This window comes from Monodon monoceros, unplaced genomic scaffold (assembly GCF_005190385.1).
Source record: "Monodon monoceros isolate NGI ecotype Baffin Bay Population unplaced genomic scaffold, NGI_Narwhal_1 Super_Scaffold_14, whole genome shotgun sequence".
NCBI classification, from domain to species: domain Eukaryota; kingdom Metazoa; phylum Chordata; class Mammalia; order Artiodactyla; family Monodontidae; genus Monodon; species Monodon monoceros.
The window spans coordinates 34,315,718-34,333,631 of NW_021703770.1; the positions used below are offsets into that span (position 1 = coordinate 34,315,718).

Sequence of the window (17,914 nt, forward strand, 5' to 3'; positions counted from 1 at the left end):
GATCATCATGAAATGCAGAATACCAAAACACTTAGGTTGGTCATGCTAAAGACTGTATCATCAATTGCTCTTCTGTCAATGAAATATTAGAACATGGAGAAAGCTTCTCAACCATTTCCCACCTGCTGGCCATATTCCACTCAAGGGCTGGATTCTGAGAATTTCTTTCATTCTCTGTTAGCACCCCTCCTGTGCCACTTTCCTTCTCTGGTTTTAGTTGATCCCACTGCGCAGTACCAATATTGATGGACTGCAGATCTATTTGGTATTGTCTGTCTTCAATTTCTGATCCAGGGTCTCGAAGAATTCCTAAATTCAAGGCTCTCCTGTAAAGGCAGTGAAAAAAAGTGAATAGATAAAATAAGTATTCTATGTTTACTTTGCTCGCTAACATCATGTTATTACCTTTTTTTTCCTTTGGATTACTGGGTTAATCAAATCTATGAGGCAGGTATTAGAAAGTTACCACATACTAATAACTTGAAAACATACCCAAAACTTAGCACTTAACAGTATCTACCCTATAATGATTTCTTACATTATTCCCAGCACTGCTATTTTTCTAAGTACTTTCACATTTATGATTTAAATCCTTGAGATGTTGTGAGGTCATATTATTATCTCCATTTTTACTAAAGAGAAAATAATGCAGAGAGGTTGAAAGACTTAGCCAAAGTTACTGAGCTACTATGTGGACAAAATTGCAACTTAAATCCAGGGTTTTGCCTCAAAACCCTGTCTTCTTTGCAATGCTAAACACCTACTTTCCCTTCCTCAGCATTCTGATGTCTTGTTAGGAAAGGTGATGAAGACTTTCTAATCTATTTAACTCCCCTACCTTTTGCCTTTGGTCCTTTATATAACCCATCATCATACAGACTAAATTGTTGACAAGAGTACATTGCTTATTGATGTAGAAACACAGTAAGGATTACTGGTCCATGTAGAGTTGGAACTTTGATCTTATTGGACCCAAGGCTAAGCAAATGAATAAAATTATCAGCAGCTTAAAGCTAGATTAGAAGAAGTAAATGGTTAAATGTTTCATGAAGGTTTTAGACTGAAAATAGCGAGGCAGTGTGGTAGGGTGGGAAGAAAAGCATTCAGGATTCAGAAGCCGGATAAGACTGAGTTTGTAATTTTTTGATTATGTTGGTTCACAGATGCTTTAAAGTGAGTAATCAAAAGGAAAGTAACATTTGTCCCCCATGAAAGTTTCAATCAACACAAAAGTGAAATTACGTAGAGGATAAAAACAGTTTTACTAGTATAGATACAATTGCAGTGATTAGAAAAGAAATACAATTAATTATATCAATTGAATACTAATAAAGCTAATTAGTGGAGGGAGAAGGGAGGGAAGCACTGAGTCCTAGTGTGAAAACTACAGAGAGACAGTATGAATGTGATCAAGACTACCTCTTGTCTAAGTAAACAGTGTGGGTCAGACCATGCCCAGAAGCTTGTCAAATACTGATGGAAGGTGGATGACCACTGAGACTCAAGATGGCAGATGTCTGGGCCAGATGCGCAGGAATGGAGATGGCATGCATTAGGCCAGGGAAGGTGAGGGCTAAGGCTAATGAATTCAAGTGAAGAGAGGAGCAGGGAGAGGACTGCAAATGAATGAACAGGCAGCTCAGGTAGGGAAATATCACAAGGTGTTAACGATAAAAAAAAACAAACAAAAAAGAGAACAGGGAAACAAACAGGCATTGGTCAAGAAATCATAGTGGGAACCAGAGAAACTGAATGAATGGACTCTCATTATTCCTAAGGTAAGAGCTGAACCTGGTTTTTGTTTTCTTTTTTTTAACTTAGAAAATTACAATCTAGGAATGGACATGCAAGGAAAGGTGGATTGAAGTTTTACATGAACCCAAGAATTGCCTTAAAAATAGGGCCCATAAAATCGGCCATGAACCCTTTCATTTTGCCTTAATGAAGGCAAAGAAAAAAGGAGTGAATGGGGGTGCAGGTGAGAGGTAGCAACATTGTGAGTACACCTATTTCGGTCAAATGCTCTCCTTTCATTTGAATATTGGTGTAAACCTATTAATTCTAAAGGCACAGCTCGAACTTCACTTTCTATGAAGCCTTTCCTGACCACCATTTCTTCAAACTCCCTTCCTCCCAAATCTGTGCTCTTAGGGTCCTTCTGTACTTATAAGTACAAGAATATCACAATGACCTGTCGGTCTTTCTCAATATAGCATACATTTCTTTTTTTTTTTTTTTCTGCGGTACGCAGGTCTCTCACTGCTGTGGCCTCTCCCGTTGTGGAGCACAGGCTCCGGACGCGCAGGCCCAGCGGCCATGGCTCATGGGCCCAGACGCTCCACGGCATGTGGGATCCTCCCGAACCGGGGCACGAACCCGTGTCCCCTGCATCGGCAGGCGGACTCTCAACCACTGTGCCACGAGGGAAGCCCCTAGCATACGTTTCTTGAAGTCAGAAACTACATCTCCTAGTAAGCAATCAGTAAATGCTGTTTCAATTCACTGATTTGAACTGACACAAATGTTTACAAATCTCAAGTGGAGAATCTATCTGTCCACAGCAATAAGAACACACAGTCTTTAGACAGTAAATTGCTGCTGCAGGGCCACATAAACTCTGACATACAGCAAATATCTTTGGCAGTGGGTGGCCTAGCTTATTTCCCTAGATTATCATTCCCCATATAAAAGTTATATTTACTTATTTTAAACTAGCCAATGCTTTCTACAATTTACATAAATTCCCTAAGCCTACTTTTAAAGAAAAAATACTTATAAGAATCCCTTTGAAGGAAGAAAAAGTATGTTTGGAAATAAAATTAGTACTATATTAAAAGACAAACAAAGCAACCTAGCCCAACATTAACATCAGCCTTTCTATTTTTCTTGGCACTTGCAGAAACTGCAAAGTCATAAGATAAAAACCAGAGAAACACCAAACGTCATTAGTTTTCACCTACGCTTGAAATGCCCCATATTTACTCTTGGCCTTAAATCAAGCTATTTTCCTCCTGTCATCTGTCTGTGGAAAACATGACTTTCCACAGGTTCTTCTTCTCATGTAAAAATGGGTTGTATATTGAGCAATAGCTTAATACTTCTAAACATGCTAATTTCAAACTTTTAAGTTTTCGAAGAACCAGGGTTTGAGATTTTACACTTTTCTTTCTGTTTGCTTTTGAAATTGAAAAATATACTTGTCATTTTAACCTGATTTGAAAGTTTAGAGAAATGTACAGTATATGGGTATATAAATCCAACTTAAAAGTTAATTGCAAAACCATTTAAATCTGAGATGTAGAAAACAGGATAAGCAAAAGGACTTATGTGAACTCTGGTCTCAGATTTTTCAATGATCCATGAGCTTGGAGAAATTATTTAACTTCTCTGTTTTAATTATTTCAGTATTAAAACTATTATAGAGATAAATAAAATGTATGACTGAAAATTAAACTATTCATAAAGAGGTCCATTATAAATTTTATGACCATTCCTGAAGTACATTATCTTATATGGTTTTGAATGAATAATATATCTAATTGTCAACTAATCATAGATGCATGGCACCATGATAAAACAAAGTCAACTTTTCTAATTATGAAAAAAATTTAATGAAAACTATAATGATAAATGCTCTTTAATATTTCCATGGTTACCTGTTTCCAAAATATGGCATATTAGAAAGTCAGAGTGAATCTTCTGATTGAAACAAGTAAAATGCTTGCAGACAATTTAAAGCATCTTTTTAAACACATTTCAGAGCTGGCACTAGAGAACAGAAGGTGCAAAGCCACCCCAAAAAAGTGAAATTAGGAACACTAATAAATAAGCACCTGCCAAAGCCAGCTTTTGCTCTTAGGGTTTCTGCTGAATTCTGTAGAGAATGATTTTCTGATAATCGCACAGGAGGAGATAAAGCTCAAGGCCCACCTAAGGAGATGGATGAATCTATTTATAGGAGACTGCATAAAAAACGGGGGTCACGAAGGGCTACATCAACCTTCAAAGGGTGAATTAAAAACAGCCCTCCTAGGAAGACTTGTGATAGAACAGTTCTGTGTCTTGACTGTGACGGTGGTTACATGAATGTACATATGCGGTAAAACTGCACTAAACTAGACACACGTATAGACATATAAATACAAATGATTAAAAATAAAACTGGTGAGGGGAGTCCCTGGTGGTCCAGTGGTTAGGGCTCCATGCTTCCACAGCAGGGGGCACGGGTTCAATCCCTGGTCAGGGAACTAAGATCCTGCATGCCACATGGCATGGGCCAAAAAACAAAACAACAACAACAAAAACCTTGTGAAATCTGAATGCAATTGTGGATTGTACTGATGTCAGTTTCCTGGTTTAGATATTGTCTTATAGTTATGCCAGAAGTTATGCAAGATCTGAAACCATAAAACACCTAGAAGAAAACACAGGGGTGTCTGCTCTATGACACTGGTCTTGGCAATGATTTTTTGGATTTGATACCAAAAGCAAAGGTAACAAAAGCAAAAATAAACAAGTGTGACTATATCAAACTAAAAATCTTCTACTCAGCAAAGGAAACTGCCAACAAAATGAAAAGGCAACCTCTAGAATAAAAATATTTCAAGTATATGTCTGATAAGGGGTTATACTCAAAATATAAGAGGAACTCATGTAACTCAATAGCAAAAAACAACCCAATTAAGAAAACCAGCAAAGGATCTGAATAGACATTTTTCCAAAGACATGTAATTGGCCAAAAGGTATTGATACATGAAAAGGTGCTCACTAATCATCAGGAAAATGCAAATCAAAACCATAATGAGACATCACCTCATACCTGTTAGGATATCTATTAGCAATAAGACAAGGGATAATAAATGCAGGGAGGATATGGAAAAAAGGGAACCCTTGTACACTGCTGGTGGGAGTGTAAACTCATACAGTCACTATGTAAAACAGTATGGAGGTTCCTCAAGGAATTAAAAATAGAACCAGCATATGACCCAGCAATCCCACTTCTGGGTATATATCCAAAAGAAATGAAATCATTAATCGCAAAGAGAGATCTGTACTCCATGTTCATGGCAGCATTGTTCACAAAAGCCTTTTCCATACCTTGTATGGAAACAACCTAAGTGTCCATCAATGAATAAATGGATCAAGAAAATATGGCATCTGCAGTTGACCCTTGAACAATTTGGGGCTTAGGGGCACCAACCCTCCAAGCAGTTATGAATCCATGTATAAGTTATGGTCAGCCCTCCATATCCACAGTTCCTCCTCCACAGTTCAGTGGTTCTACATTCACGGTATTTACTATTGAAAAAAAAAGTGTATGAGTGGACCCGTGTTGCAGTGTTCAAGGGTCAATTGTATATACAATGAAATATCATTCAGCCTTAAAAAAGGAAAATCCTGTCATTTACGACAACATAGATAAACCCGGAGTGCTTATTTATATTACACTGAGTGAAATAAGCCAGAGAATTGCATATTGCATATTATCATATGCATATGATATTGCATAATATCACTTATATGTGGAATTTAAAAAAATGTCAAATTCATAGAAGCAGAGAATAGAAAAGTGGTTGCCGTGGGCTATGCAGTTGGGGAAATAGGAAGAGGTTGGCTAAAAGGCACAAACTCTCTGTTATAAAATGAATAAGGTCTGAGGATATAATGTATAACATCATGGTGAATATAGTTGATAACATTGTATCGTATAATTGAAATTTACTAAGAATTTGCTAAGAGAGTAGAATTTACATGTTCTCACACACACACAAAAGGTGATAGATGTGTTAACTCAATGGGGGAATCCTTTCACAATGTATACATATATCAAATCATAAAGTTGTACACTTTGAATATCTTACAATTTTACTTGTCAATTATACCCCGATAAAGCTGGTGAAAGGTTACACTGAAGGGAACTGGGTAAAGGGCACACAGGAGATGTATTTGCAACTTCTTGTGAATCTACAAGTATTTCAAACTTTAAAAAGCTTAAAAAATGGAAAAAAGCCCTCCTAATGCCCATGCTGAAAGAGACAAGGTAACTTACCGACTTACCCATTTTGACCTTAGACTTAGCAAAGGGTTAAACAGGGAGAAAAAAAAATCCCTCTAAGACTTTGCCATCGTAAGACAGCACTTGGGAGGTTGAGTTTCCAAAGTGGCATGAAAAAATTTTAATTTGGAAAGGCTTGTGCCAGGTAGACAGTGCTACCAGATGACAGGTAAAAGGAAATTCTCTTGAGATGAACTCAATCTGAACTCAAAGAATTTCTGCAGATTTGGTTCCAAGTGAAATGAGAGACTAACAGATACAATGGGCAGAAGAAACAGACCCTCAAAGACTTCACAAACTGCATTAGTACACATGAAATATAAAATAATTGTTTAAAACGAAGAAAAAAGGTTTTTAAAATATGAGCAGGATCAAGAAGATATACAAAAGATGCTCCACATCATATGTCAACAGGGAAAAGCAAATTAAAACAAAAAGATACCATTGCACACCTATTAGAATGGCCAAAATCCAGAAGACTAACAATGCCAAATGCTAGTAAGGATGTGGGACAACAGGAACTCTCATACACTGCTGGTAGGCATGCAAAATGGTATAGCCACTTTGGAAGACAGTTTGGCGGTTTTTTACAAAACTAAACGTACTCTCACCATATGATCCAACAACTGCACTCCTTGGTATTTACCCAAAGGAGGTGAAAACATGTCCACACAAACACCTGCACCTGAATGTTTATAGCAGCTTTATTCATAATTGTCAAAATTGGAATCAACCAAGATGTCCTTTAGTAGATGGATGGATAAATAAACTGTGGCACATCCTACTATTCAGCAGAAAAAGGAAATGAGCTATCAAGCCAAGAAAAAACATAAGGAACTTTAAAGACAAATTACTAAGTGAAAGAAGCTAATCTGAAAAGGCTACATACTGTATAATTTCAACTCTATGTCATTTTGGAAAAAGTAAAACTATGGAGACAATAAAAGATCAATGGCTGAGACAGGTTAGTCAGGGGCAGGAATGAATAGGCAATGCTCAGAGGACTTTCAGGGCAGTGAAAATATTCTATATGATACTATAATGATAGATACATGTCTTATCATAAATCTGTCCAAACCCATATAATGTCCAACAACGAGTAAATCCTAATGTAAACTATGGACTTTGGGTGATTAGGCTGTATCAATGTAGATTCATCAATTGTTACAATGTACTATTCCTCAACTTGAAATATTCACTAATCTTTATTCTTTAAACTATAAGATATACCCATTTTGTTTTATGCATACTTAAAACCAATTCCAGTTATTATAATATAGAATACTCAGAGTGCTTTGTTTTTCAGTACTAAATTAAGAAAAGATATTCAAAATATTTTCATTCAAATAACATACATTAACTTTTATTAAGCAGTATTAGAACAAGATATCTCGTGAAAGGTACATTTTGCACCTCATGGTACACTAGATATTTTTTTAAGGTATAAAAATATAAACAGTTACAGACATAAGATTTGAAATAATTTAATTTTTTTCAAACACTGGAAATCATTGTATAACTTTTAAAATGCTGTTTTCCCTAAGTGAGAATTTTATAACTAAAAATAGCCTAAAATTGAAAAACAATCTGACTGCAAAGCCAAAAATTAAAGTATATTTTATTCAAGAGAGTTTTGATTTAGTGCACTACATTTTCATAGTACAAGAAATAGTTGCAAAATTATTTAAGAATTCTAATAGAATGATACTTTACCAGGGAGCTAATCATAGGAAAACAACTTTATGGCTTCACTGAGGACCAGAATGCCTAATATTAACAATATCTGCTTTAAGAAAATACAAGTAAAATATCTTAATAAGAAAGGCTTCATATTATTTCCTAACTGAATTTCTAATAGAAATGCTTGACATCATAAATAGGAATCAAATTTTCTTGTCTCAACTTCACATCCTTCTAAAGGCTCTATGAACTTTGCTCTCCCTCCTTATTGCAGTTTTTAAAATCTTTTAGCAATTCAAATCAGGAAAGGGAGTGAGTCAAGATGCCCATAACTCCCTTACCCTTAACACAAAAAGCTGCTTTATTAGCTAAAATATAGGAGTTATAATTGTAATTGCTTTGCCCTTCCGAAACTCATCTCCCATACCATTTGAACCATTTCAGCAGGTGGTGTAGGAGGATAAACTAAAGTCTGAAATAGTTGGTCAGTGGTATAATCATAAGGAACCAAAGAAGACTTTAAGTATATAACAGGGAACATAGCTTTAATGTTTTCCTTTTTAAATTGATTTAGTCTGGGTCAGGCCTTTTGTATGTTTACATAAGAAACAGCTCATGTTGAATCATTTACCGCCCATTGCTGAATAGGCATATCTTTGGAACTCACTGTAAAGAAGTAAAATTCATTACTTACAGCTCAATTGAGATCTACAAAATGTTAAACAAGCCAGAAAATAGGAATGTAAAAAGAAGTAAAATTTATATGTCTTGATTAAATTAAATGTCTACATCTTTGTCACTAAGTCTCCATAAGTGACAGTAATCTTGAGAGTGTATAGGGCAGGGGATGTAAATGGTTGACCATCAGGCTGAGACCAACTGCCAATTTCCATGACCAATGACTTAAGGCAGGGGTTCTCATCTTCAGAGTGCAGAAGAATCACCCAGAGCTTGTTACAAATGTTAAGTTCTTAAACCTACAGAAATTCTGATTCAGCAGGTCTGGACTAGGACCGAGGAATATGCCCGCTCCCTTGTTTTGTTTTTTTTAAACAACCTAAACTAGCATCCTTATTGATTCTAAAAACCACATTCTGATACTTAGAGCATCACATCCCTCTGACTTGGAACATCCTATCTCTGCTATCTGAACTGAAGGGAGCATGGACAAGAACCAGTAAATCTGAGGCTATTTCACTTACAAAACAGATAAATTCATACTTGTCCTGCCTCTTTCACCGAATTGTTTAGAAGAAGCATCTCTTCTCTTCAAGGCCAAGATATCTCTGTTAATTCACTTCACTCTTGAAGGCTAGGTCAGTGTCTGTTTTCTCACCAGCCTGTACTTAGACACATTACTTGGCATGTGGTAGGCTTTTAATATATGAAAGTTGAATAAATAACAACTATTCTTCTTTATTCCCTTCACTTCCCTTGGGGATTTTACTCTCATTTTTTTCTTTTTCTCTCCCACAACTTTACCATTCAAGTTCAATTACTTGAACTAAAATATGTTCAAGTAATTCTCCTTGTAAAAGAGAGAAACTCTCTCCCTAAGGCCCTGTATACCCCTCTAGCTACCACCCTGCCATATTCCCTTATTTTCCTCTCAGTATTTCTATTTCCTCACTATTTATTTTCTCCTCTAACCAAGAGCTATCAGGTGTCATCCTTATCCTGCCTTTGAAATTTTACTGGAAAACATCCTCAAATGATTTTCTAATTACCAGATCCAATGGACGACTTTCAGTCATTAACTCACCTAACCTTTCTGGGCATTTGACAATTCAAAATGGCAGTACAGCATGCTGGTGAAAAGCACAGACTGTACAATTAGCCTGCCTGGATCCATAATTCTAGCTCTGCCACCTACCACTGGGTGTCTTTGGGCAAATTAAAGTTTCAGTGCTTCATTTTATTCATCTGAAAAATAAAGTCACTGAGGGGAGTCAAATGAGTTAATGCATGCAAAGTAGATAACTAGTATATATAAAGCTATTCTTGCCGTCTTGCTTATTCTTGAAATTTTCCTTCATGAGCTTTCATGGCTCCACGCTCCCTCAACTGCCTTTCTTTAATCTCCTTTACAAGATTCTTCTGTTTGCCCCTTCAATTATTAGTGATGTCCAGGGTTCTATCTTCAGTTTTATTTTATGCTTTATATGCATTCAGCAGCACAACTGATTCACAAATGCCAGTATATGTACTTCTCAATTATACCTCCAATGAAGGAGATAGGTTTCTTAGCATTCCCTTACATTTTCTGGCCCAGTCCATTCTATGATGACTGGCACACATCTACAAGACAGTTGGCTACCATTAGGGTACATGGTCGAGGAAAATGCAGTATAATAACACTGCATTAAAAGCATGAATTTTAATGTCACAATTATATTCAAACTCTGGTTCTACCACTTACAAGCTATATATATATCCTTGGAGAAGTCGACTAACTCAGTGAATATCAGATTCCTCTGTAAGAAGATAATGGTATATAGCTACATAGGCTTCCTCTGGGAGTAAATGCATAATTTTAACAAGTCTAGTATGTTATAAATGACACCTGGTTGTTTTTATAACTACAGTAGATGAGAAAGAAGCCGGATGGCCTGATTTCAGACTGAATCCATTGGTCTCAATTACTCTGTATTATAAAATCCAAAAGTACACTGAGGATGCAGAGACTTCAATTTAAGCAAATGAGCCCTATAATAATTCCTTGAATTGAAACAGAGTATTAGGCAAGAGAATGGTTTCCCTACATTTCTAGTCCAAGTGATAAATTAATCATGTATTTCACATTCTCAAAAGAAAGAAGGGGGTTATAAAAATAAAGGAGCAAAAACAGAGTAATCCAGTTATTAAATCATTTTCTAAGAATTTCATACATTTCAGAAACAAATTAATTTTCAAGCAAAACAAAGTTTTAAATAAACAAGCGATTTCATGTTAATAATGGTTTTATGATGGGTAATTTTTATTACCCTTTTTTATTTTTTTATTTTTATTTTTTTTTTTATTATTTTTTATATATATATAAAAATATATATATTTTATTATTTTATTATTTTATTTTTATTACTCACCTTTTTCAGTTATACAAATTTTAAATGATTTATGTGTACAAATCCACATGAGTATAAAGTAAAAATGACATGACAGCAGTATTTACCAATTATTTTCCTTTTGATGGCTAAATTATAGGCAACTTCATTAGAATATAAAACATTTAGCTCTTTCTACTTGAAGAAAGTCTCAAAATACTCTCATTGCTTAAGCAAATATGAAAGTAGACTTTCACTGTCTATCTTCAGGCAAACATGAGCTTTGAAGTTTTTCTTCAGTCACAGATTTGTGCTGATAAGTCCTCATTTGCTCACTCATGTTATAAATGGGGTATATTTACAAGATGATTTTAAAAGTTACAAGGTATACTATGTATGATCGATGTTAAAAGTATATCAAACTATACCAAACAATTCTCATCCCATTAGAAACATGTGCTAAAGAAATGCACTAACTGAACATGCACTGCATTGAAAAATTTTTTGGTGTGATCAAAGAAACCACTGTGTGATCTCAGAGAAATTACTGAGAAAGAGACGTACTAGAATATAGAGAAATGGAAATGGTACTTCAATTTTGTAAAATATTTAATTATGATATTGATCTTCAACAAAATCGATTTTTCATCATCAGAAGGGTTTTGATGAAACCCTTTATCAAAATAGAAATAGAAAGAAATAGAAAGAATAGAAAGTGGTATATATTAGGAGTTATATGAATTAACTAAGAATGGGGGCTTCCCTGGTGGCACAGTCGTTAAGAATCCGCCTGCCAATGCAGGGTACATGAGTTCGAGCCCTGGTCCAGGAAGATCCCACATGCCACAGAGCAACTAAGCCTGTGCGCCACAACTACTGAGCCTGCGCTCTAGAGCCTGCGAGCCACAACTACTGAGCCCACGTGCCACAACTACTGAAGCCTGTGCGCCTAGAGCCCGTGCTCCGCAACAAGAAAAGTCACTGCAATAAGAAGCCCACGCACTGCAAAGAAGAGTAGCCCCTGCTCACCGCAATGAGAGAAAGACCGCGTGCAGCAACAAAGACTCAACACAGCCAAAAAATCAAGCCAAACCAAACCTATTTCTTTTCTGGTTGTATCACGGTAACATGATAAATGAGAAATCAGCATCAATATTATGGAACTTGATATTATGAAGATGTGAAACTAAGTTATTTTTTTAATATAATAAAGAAATATGGCCTTGATGAAAACATAGTAAAATGGATTTAGAGCTGGTTTAATACCCAATCCAAATAATAATATCTATATGGAGTCAGGTCTCTAGTAACAAGCCAGAGGATTTGGCTCAATTAAATAATTTTTTTATGATTCATTAATTTTAATGAATTCATATAACTTTGACTTATCAAATTTTCTGATGACAAAGTTGGGAAGTACAGCTAATATAGTGAATGAGAGAACCAGGATTCTAAAATATCACAGAATACTGGAACAGAGTCAAACTAATAAGATGAAATTTAACGGGAACAAATGCAAAATTCCACACATAGGTTCAAAGAGCAAATTCTGTAAGTACAAGATGTGAAAGGCTTGAGAACATTTCGGAAAAAAAAGGACAACAAAAGAAAGCTTAGAAAAGTTAGGCTGGCTTATGGGAAAGAAAATAATATCAAAAGCATTGTCAAATGTCATTCTAGCCTTTTAATTTTTAAATAGCCTAACATACACCACACATATTATAAAATTTCACAAGATTAGGCAATCTCTTCTTTCTTATACTAATAAAATAGTGCAATTATTAATACTATTTTTTCATTAATATTCAAACATTAAATTTTTAGAATGAGTGTATTTTATTTGCATAGCTTCAACTCAAATAATAATACATAATCATTCATTGATAACATGAGATCAGAGAGTTTTTTCCAGAATGTTATAATAATATATTACAGGTGCATTTATGTAAAACCTTCATGGACTTCTAAAACGTGCAAGGACGTGGCATAAAAGTTAACTTTTTTAATGTATTAGAGCCCAGAATGGTCTTACTTAGCAGTGAAGTTTACTGCAATTCCCACACAGGTGACTTTGAAAGGCTAACTGTAAATTTAGTAAAACCCCTGCATTCTTCAGGTTTCTTTAGATTTCATTTCTTTAGGTTTCTAAAGATGGTAATAAAATAGATAAAATTTATAATGTGTGCTTACTAAAAGATAGTCAGACCTCCTACTTGCTTCTAATGTTTCTGCAACACATCTTTGGCAACACTCCTGATTTAGGATTATTCTATAAAATCTTCTATGGCTGCAAGTCAACTCCTATTATAATAAATCATGAACCACCCAGACTTTATCCAACTGTGTTAGCACTCTTTCTCATTCAGATATTTTCTTCATATCTTTATTCCATTTTTTCATTTCATTACTAAAACAATTGGTTTTGGTAGTTAACAGGTTCCCTATTTATTTCCAAATCCAATTTGAAAATCCTACTTGAAAATTTCTATGAAATTCTCATGTGTAACATTCCCTCTTTCTCTACTAATCAATTATTACCCATCATCTCCTACTCCTAAAATTATGTTTACAGAGAAGACTTCCTTTCAAAAACCATCATTAAATCAGGATTCAGAATTGGCTCCTCTTTATTCAAAATCTCAGCTAAAGATTATCAGCAATAATAATGGTATTTAAACACACTGGTGAGTAATTAAAAATGAGGTTTTGAAAGACTGTTTACACAGAAAGAGAAATGTTCATATGTATTATTAAATAGGAAAGACACGTTCTTTAAATTTTCTAAATACCTTCTATAATAAGAAAAAATCCTATAACCCTATACAAGTATTTATGTAAAGCAAATTGTAGCTGAATTAGTTGGAATAAATGCAAATTTCCTAATTCTAAATTGCTTGGGAAATCTTTAAGAAAAATATTGACAAAGATATCTCTCTTTATCCCTTACCAAATTCATTTTTATTAGTATGCTTCTAATTCTATCATTTAAACTTTTTTCTCTTTAATTACTTTCTTATTACTCCACATTATTCCCATCCTCTTACCTAACTATAAAGTGGTTTATAATGCAAAATACATAAATATACACATGATAGTAATAATATTAATAATACCACTCTAAAATTTATATACAGTTAAATGGTTTGCAGATACTTTTCAATATCATCTCAGGTAAATCACCAACCACAGAGTGTGACAGGTAGACTCCATTTTATAGAGGCTGATAATTTAGGTAAGGAGACTGGACATCAGAGTCTAAACTGGAAACCACACCTTCTGACTACAAATTCAGTCCTCTCTCTTATCTCTTTTCTATACTTAATATAAGAACTGGTTTTCAAAATAAAATATAAGATTATACTTTATTAAAATGTATATGTGTGATATAGTTGGGTAAATAATTGAGATGTCAAATTAAACTTAATAAAGATAATATTTCCAAGACAATAGACTAGAGTAGAAAGAATTTTGGGGGTGAAGGTAGATGAGGAACCTTTAAATTTGGTATATAACAAAGAAACTCCTTTTTATTTCATATAGTTTATAATGCATTGAGTTGCTTCAGACCAACAAATGTTACAAAATTGGTCAAAGAAAAATAGGGACCAGAACTCAAGATTCTCCAATTTACATACAATGATCATAAAGCAACTCTGTTTATTTGTAAAGGAAAATTAGTAGTTTTTTAAAAACGCAGCAATAGTTCAGGAAATCTCTTAATACATGATGTTAAAATATGAGTATCTCAAGATGCAAAATAATCAGAATAAAGGTGGTTTAACAAAAGGTACCAATCAAGAACCTTCTAGTCAGCAACAAGTACACAGTCTCATATTTAATTTAAAAATCTGGTATATTTTCCCTGTTGTATGGTAGGTAACGCCCTTCTATCACCATACATTAGAGGAGACACATCTGTGTATCCAATCATATTAGGACATCACAGCATTGCCTCCAGTTGTAGACAGCAAATATTCTTCCCTAAGGGTCTTCCACTTACAACCAGTCCTAAGACAATCTTGTCTGTAGTGTCTAGTATAACAGTATTAATGCCAAGTGTTTGCAAGAATGTAGAGCAATGGCAACTCTCACACTCAGCCACTGGGAATGTTAATCAGATACAATCAGTTTGGAAAACAATTTGGTGATGTCCAGCAGCACTGAAGCTGTGCATAACCTATGACATGATTTCACTCCTGTCTATATAACCTAGAGCCATGCTGTCCAGTACAACAGCCCTAGCTGCATGTGTCTACTGAAATTTAGGTTAATTAAAATTCAATACAATTTAAAAAATTTAGTTCCTTAGTCACAGTAGTCACAGTGGCTGAACAGCCACATCTGTCCAGTGGCTACTGTACTGGGCAGGGCAGATATAGAACATTTCCACCACTGAAGAAAGTTCTTTTATAAGGCACTGCTCTAGAGAAACTACTATATGTGTATAAGGAGAGTGCTGAAGAATATTCATTTTAACACTATATATGATAGAGAAAAATAAAAAATGCAAATGTCCATTAGTAGGAGGAAAGACAAACAATCTGGAACATCTATGCAACGGACTATGAATGAGATTATGAACATCCAAGTGATGAATCTAATATATATAAGGTAGAGTTAAAAAAGCAAGTTGTAGAACAGAAGTGGTGGGTATAGAATATGTTTTCTTACTCTCTATATTGTTCTGATGTAACTATTTCAATAAAAAGGCCAAGAAGAATTACAATGTAGTGGAGTTAAGAGCTCAAACTAGCCGTGTGAACTTGGGCAACCCTGAGCTTCGTTTTTCTCCACTGCAAAACGTGATTAACAGTGCTAAGAAGTGCCATGAGCTGCAATGAAAATTAAAGAAGGTAAAATATGTGAAAGTACTCTTTAAACTATAAAATGCTGTGAAAATAATAGCTAATATTAAGTAGGGCATAAAACTACAAACTGAAAATTATCTGGGAATTTTAAACTGACACAAACTCCTCCTTGGGTAGGTAGGATTAGGTGGGATGTGTTTTTATGTGGCACAGGAAAAAATTACAATTTCTTAGTTTGTCAGTGATACTCATTTAATCTTGCATAAGCAAGGACTAGAGGTGGAATCCTTTCCTCAATTTAATCAAAACAGTACAGCCAGATTAAGTAATTACTTCAAAAATACTCATCAATTATAAAAATTATGACAGCAAATACAAATAAGTACTCAGTAAATATTTCTGAATACTTACTATATGCCAGTCAAATTCTAAATGTTTTGCATGCATTAATTTATATAATTCTCAGAACAACCCTAAGAGGTAAGTAGTAGTATTCCTACATTACAGAAAGGAAATTGAGGCAGTTAAGTACCTTATGTTGGTCAAAGACAGTTGGCTAGTGAGTGGAAAAGCTGAGACTTGAATCCAGGCAGTCAGGTACCAGAATTTGTGCTCTTTAAGTATCTATTATGTCCTTGGCACTGTGTTTAATCCTCCAAATATAGTACAAACCTGATCAAAAATACTCAGGACCCCCCCCGCCAATTCACCAGGGCAATGAAGCACAAACCTTTAACCAGAAATTCAAAGCTTCCATAGTCTGACCTCAATTACTTTTCCCTACCTCTCTCTCATTATGCCCCTGAAACAAATCCTCTGACACAGAAAGAAGCCTGCTCAGGTCTCTAAACGTACCTGTTTCTCTTCTTTGACCCCTTATTTCCTTCTACCTAGCATATTTGCTATAATTCAACATATCCCTCAAGGGTCTTACCTATTTCTAACTCTTCCATGGAGATTCCCTCTGGTTTTCATAGCACCAAAGATTTCTCTATGAGAAAATCTCCCTAACTTACCATGTATAATCAAAATGTGATTAATTACACAAGTATAATTAGGACACTACGTGATCGTAAAACAGCAATGCTACAACAAGAAAATTCTGAGGACATCTCTGTTAAATAAATGTACATACTGTCAAGGCATGTGCTAGCTGCTTTCCAAGGTTTGGGATTAGAATTTTCTTTTCAAAAATTTTCCCTTACAGAAACTTAATCTCATGAGATGAGATTCTAGAAAGATCTCCATTAACTCTAGGATTGAACACTATCCAGATTTAATTTAAACAGAAATAATTTAAAAATTTAAAACATTATATATTACTAGAATTCCACATATAGTATTTTTTCCCTGCATTCAGCATAATGAATCTGAAAATAAATCACTACCTATTTCACTCAGGAAGGGAAACACTATCAATGCCATTCCTAATATGAAGACTTTTTTTTTCTTCAGGAAAATAAGAACATAAAAATATTTTGCCCTATCTTATTCTCCAAAGTATAGAGATATTTTTATTTACTTTGAGCATCAATTTCTTAACATGGCAAGAAACACAAAAACTGATTAATTTTGGTTGATTAAGTATCATGTCATAATAACACAATGTTGACTTTAGTCAGCAAAATATGAACTATCTGACCAAAATATTTAAGTTATACTGATTCAGAATATATTTTATATAAGCTTGAATTGATACCAGAGAGCAATTTTCTTTTATAATCTTAAAATATGATAAATAATATTACTCTACAGTATAGTTTCTAAATACATTACCCTTGGAGATTTTCTAAGCTATAATTAATTCAGAAAAGGAAAAGGGAGAATTAAGGCAACATATGAACAATCTAACAATGTACATTTGACAGTTTTTATAAACAGAATAATAACCACAAAAAAATTTAACCTTTAGTATCTATGCCTCTATACCATGACATTTTAAGAAAATAACCTTGTAATTGAAAAGAAAATGTTGAGCAACAGCAAAGACAAATATATAAAACATGAAAGTACAGTTACTCAAAATAGGGACTCAAGACCACAGTAAAAATTTAGAGAACAATTATGTAGCTTTCAGATTTTGGTTACAAAATAAATATAAAAAAACGTTTTGTATCTTTCAAAGGGAATACAAAAGAAACTGGTTTAGATAAGATGAAATTTCATTTTACCTATGAATTCTTCAAATTCAAAATTTTAGTTCTGAAAAAGACATGGTCAGAAGTGGGGTAAGAGCTAGGAAATATTTTACCAATAAAACTGAGACATGAAAGTGGTGGAAAAAAAGGATATTTTTCACACCTTAGCATGTGTATTGAGGCACAAGC

At 34.4% G+C, this 17,914-nt stretch overlaps 1 protein-coding gene across 5 annotated transcripts in view; it reads right to left on the bottom strand.

Moving 5' to 3' along the window:
* Positions 1–17,914, bottom strand: part of VPS13B (vacuolar protein sorting 13 homolog B) — a 778,183-nt gene that overhangs the window by 322,592 nt on the left and 437,677 nt on the right. For all 5 annotated transcript variants that reach the window (XM_029222782.1, XM_029222780.1, XM_029222779.1 and 2 more), the window contains one exon: positions 123–326. In XM_029222782.1, the coding sequence (XP_029078615.1) occupies positions 123–326 (204 nt within the window). The remainder of the gene's footprint in view (positions 1–122; positions 327–17,914) is intronic.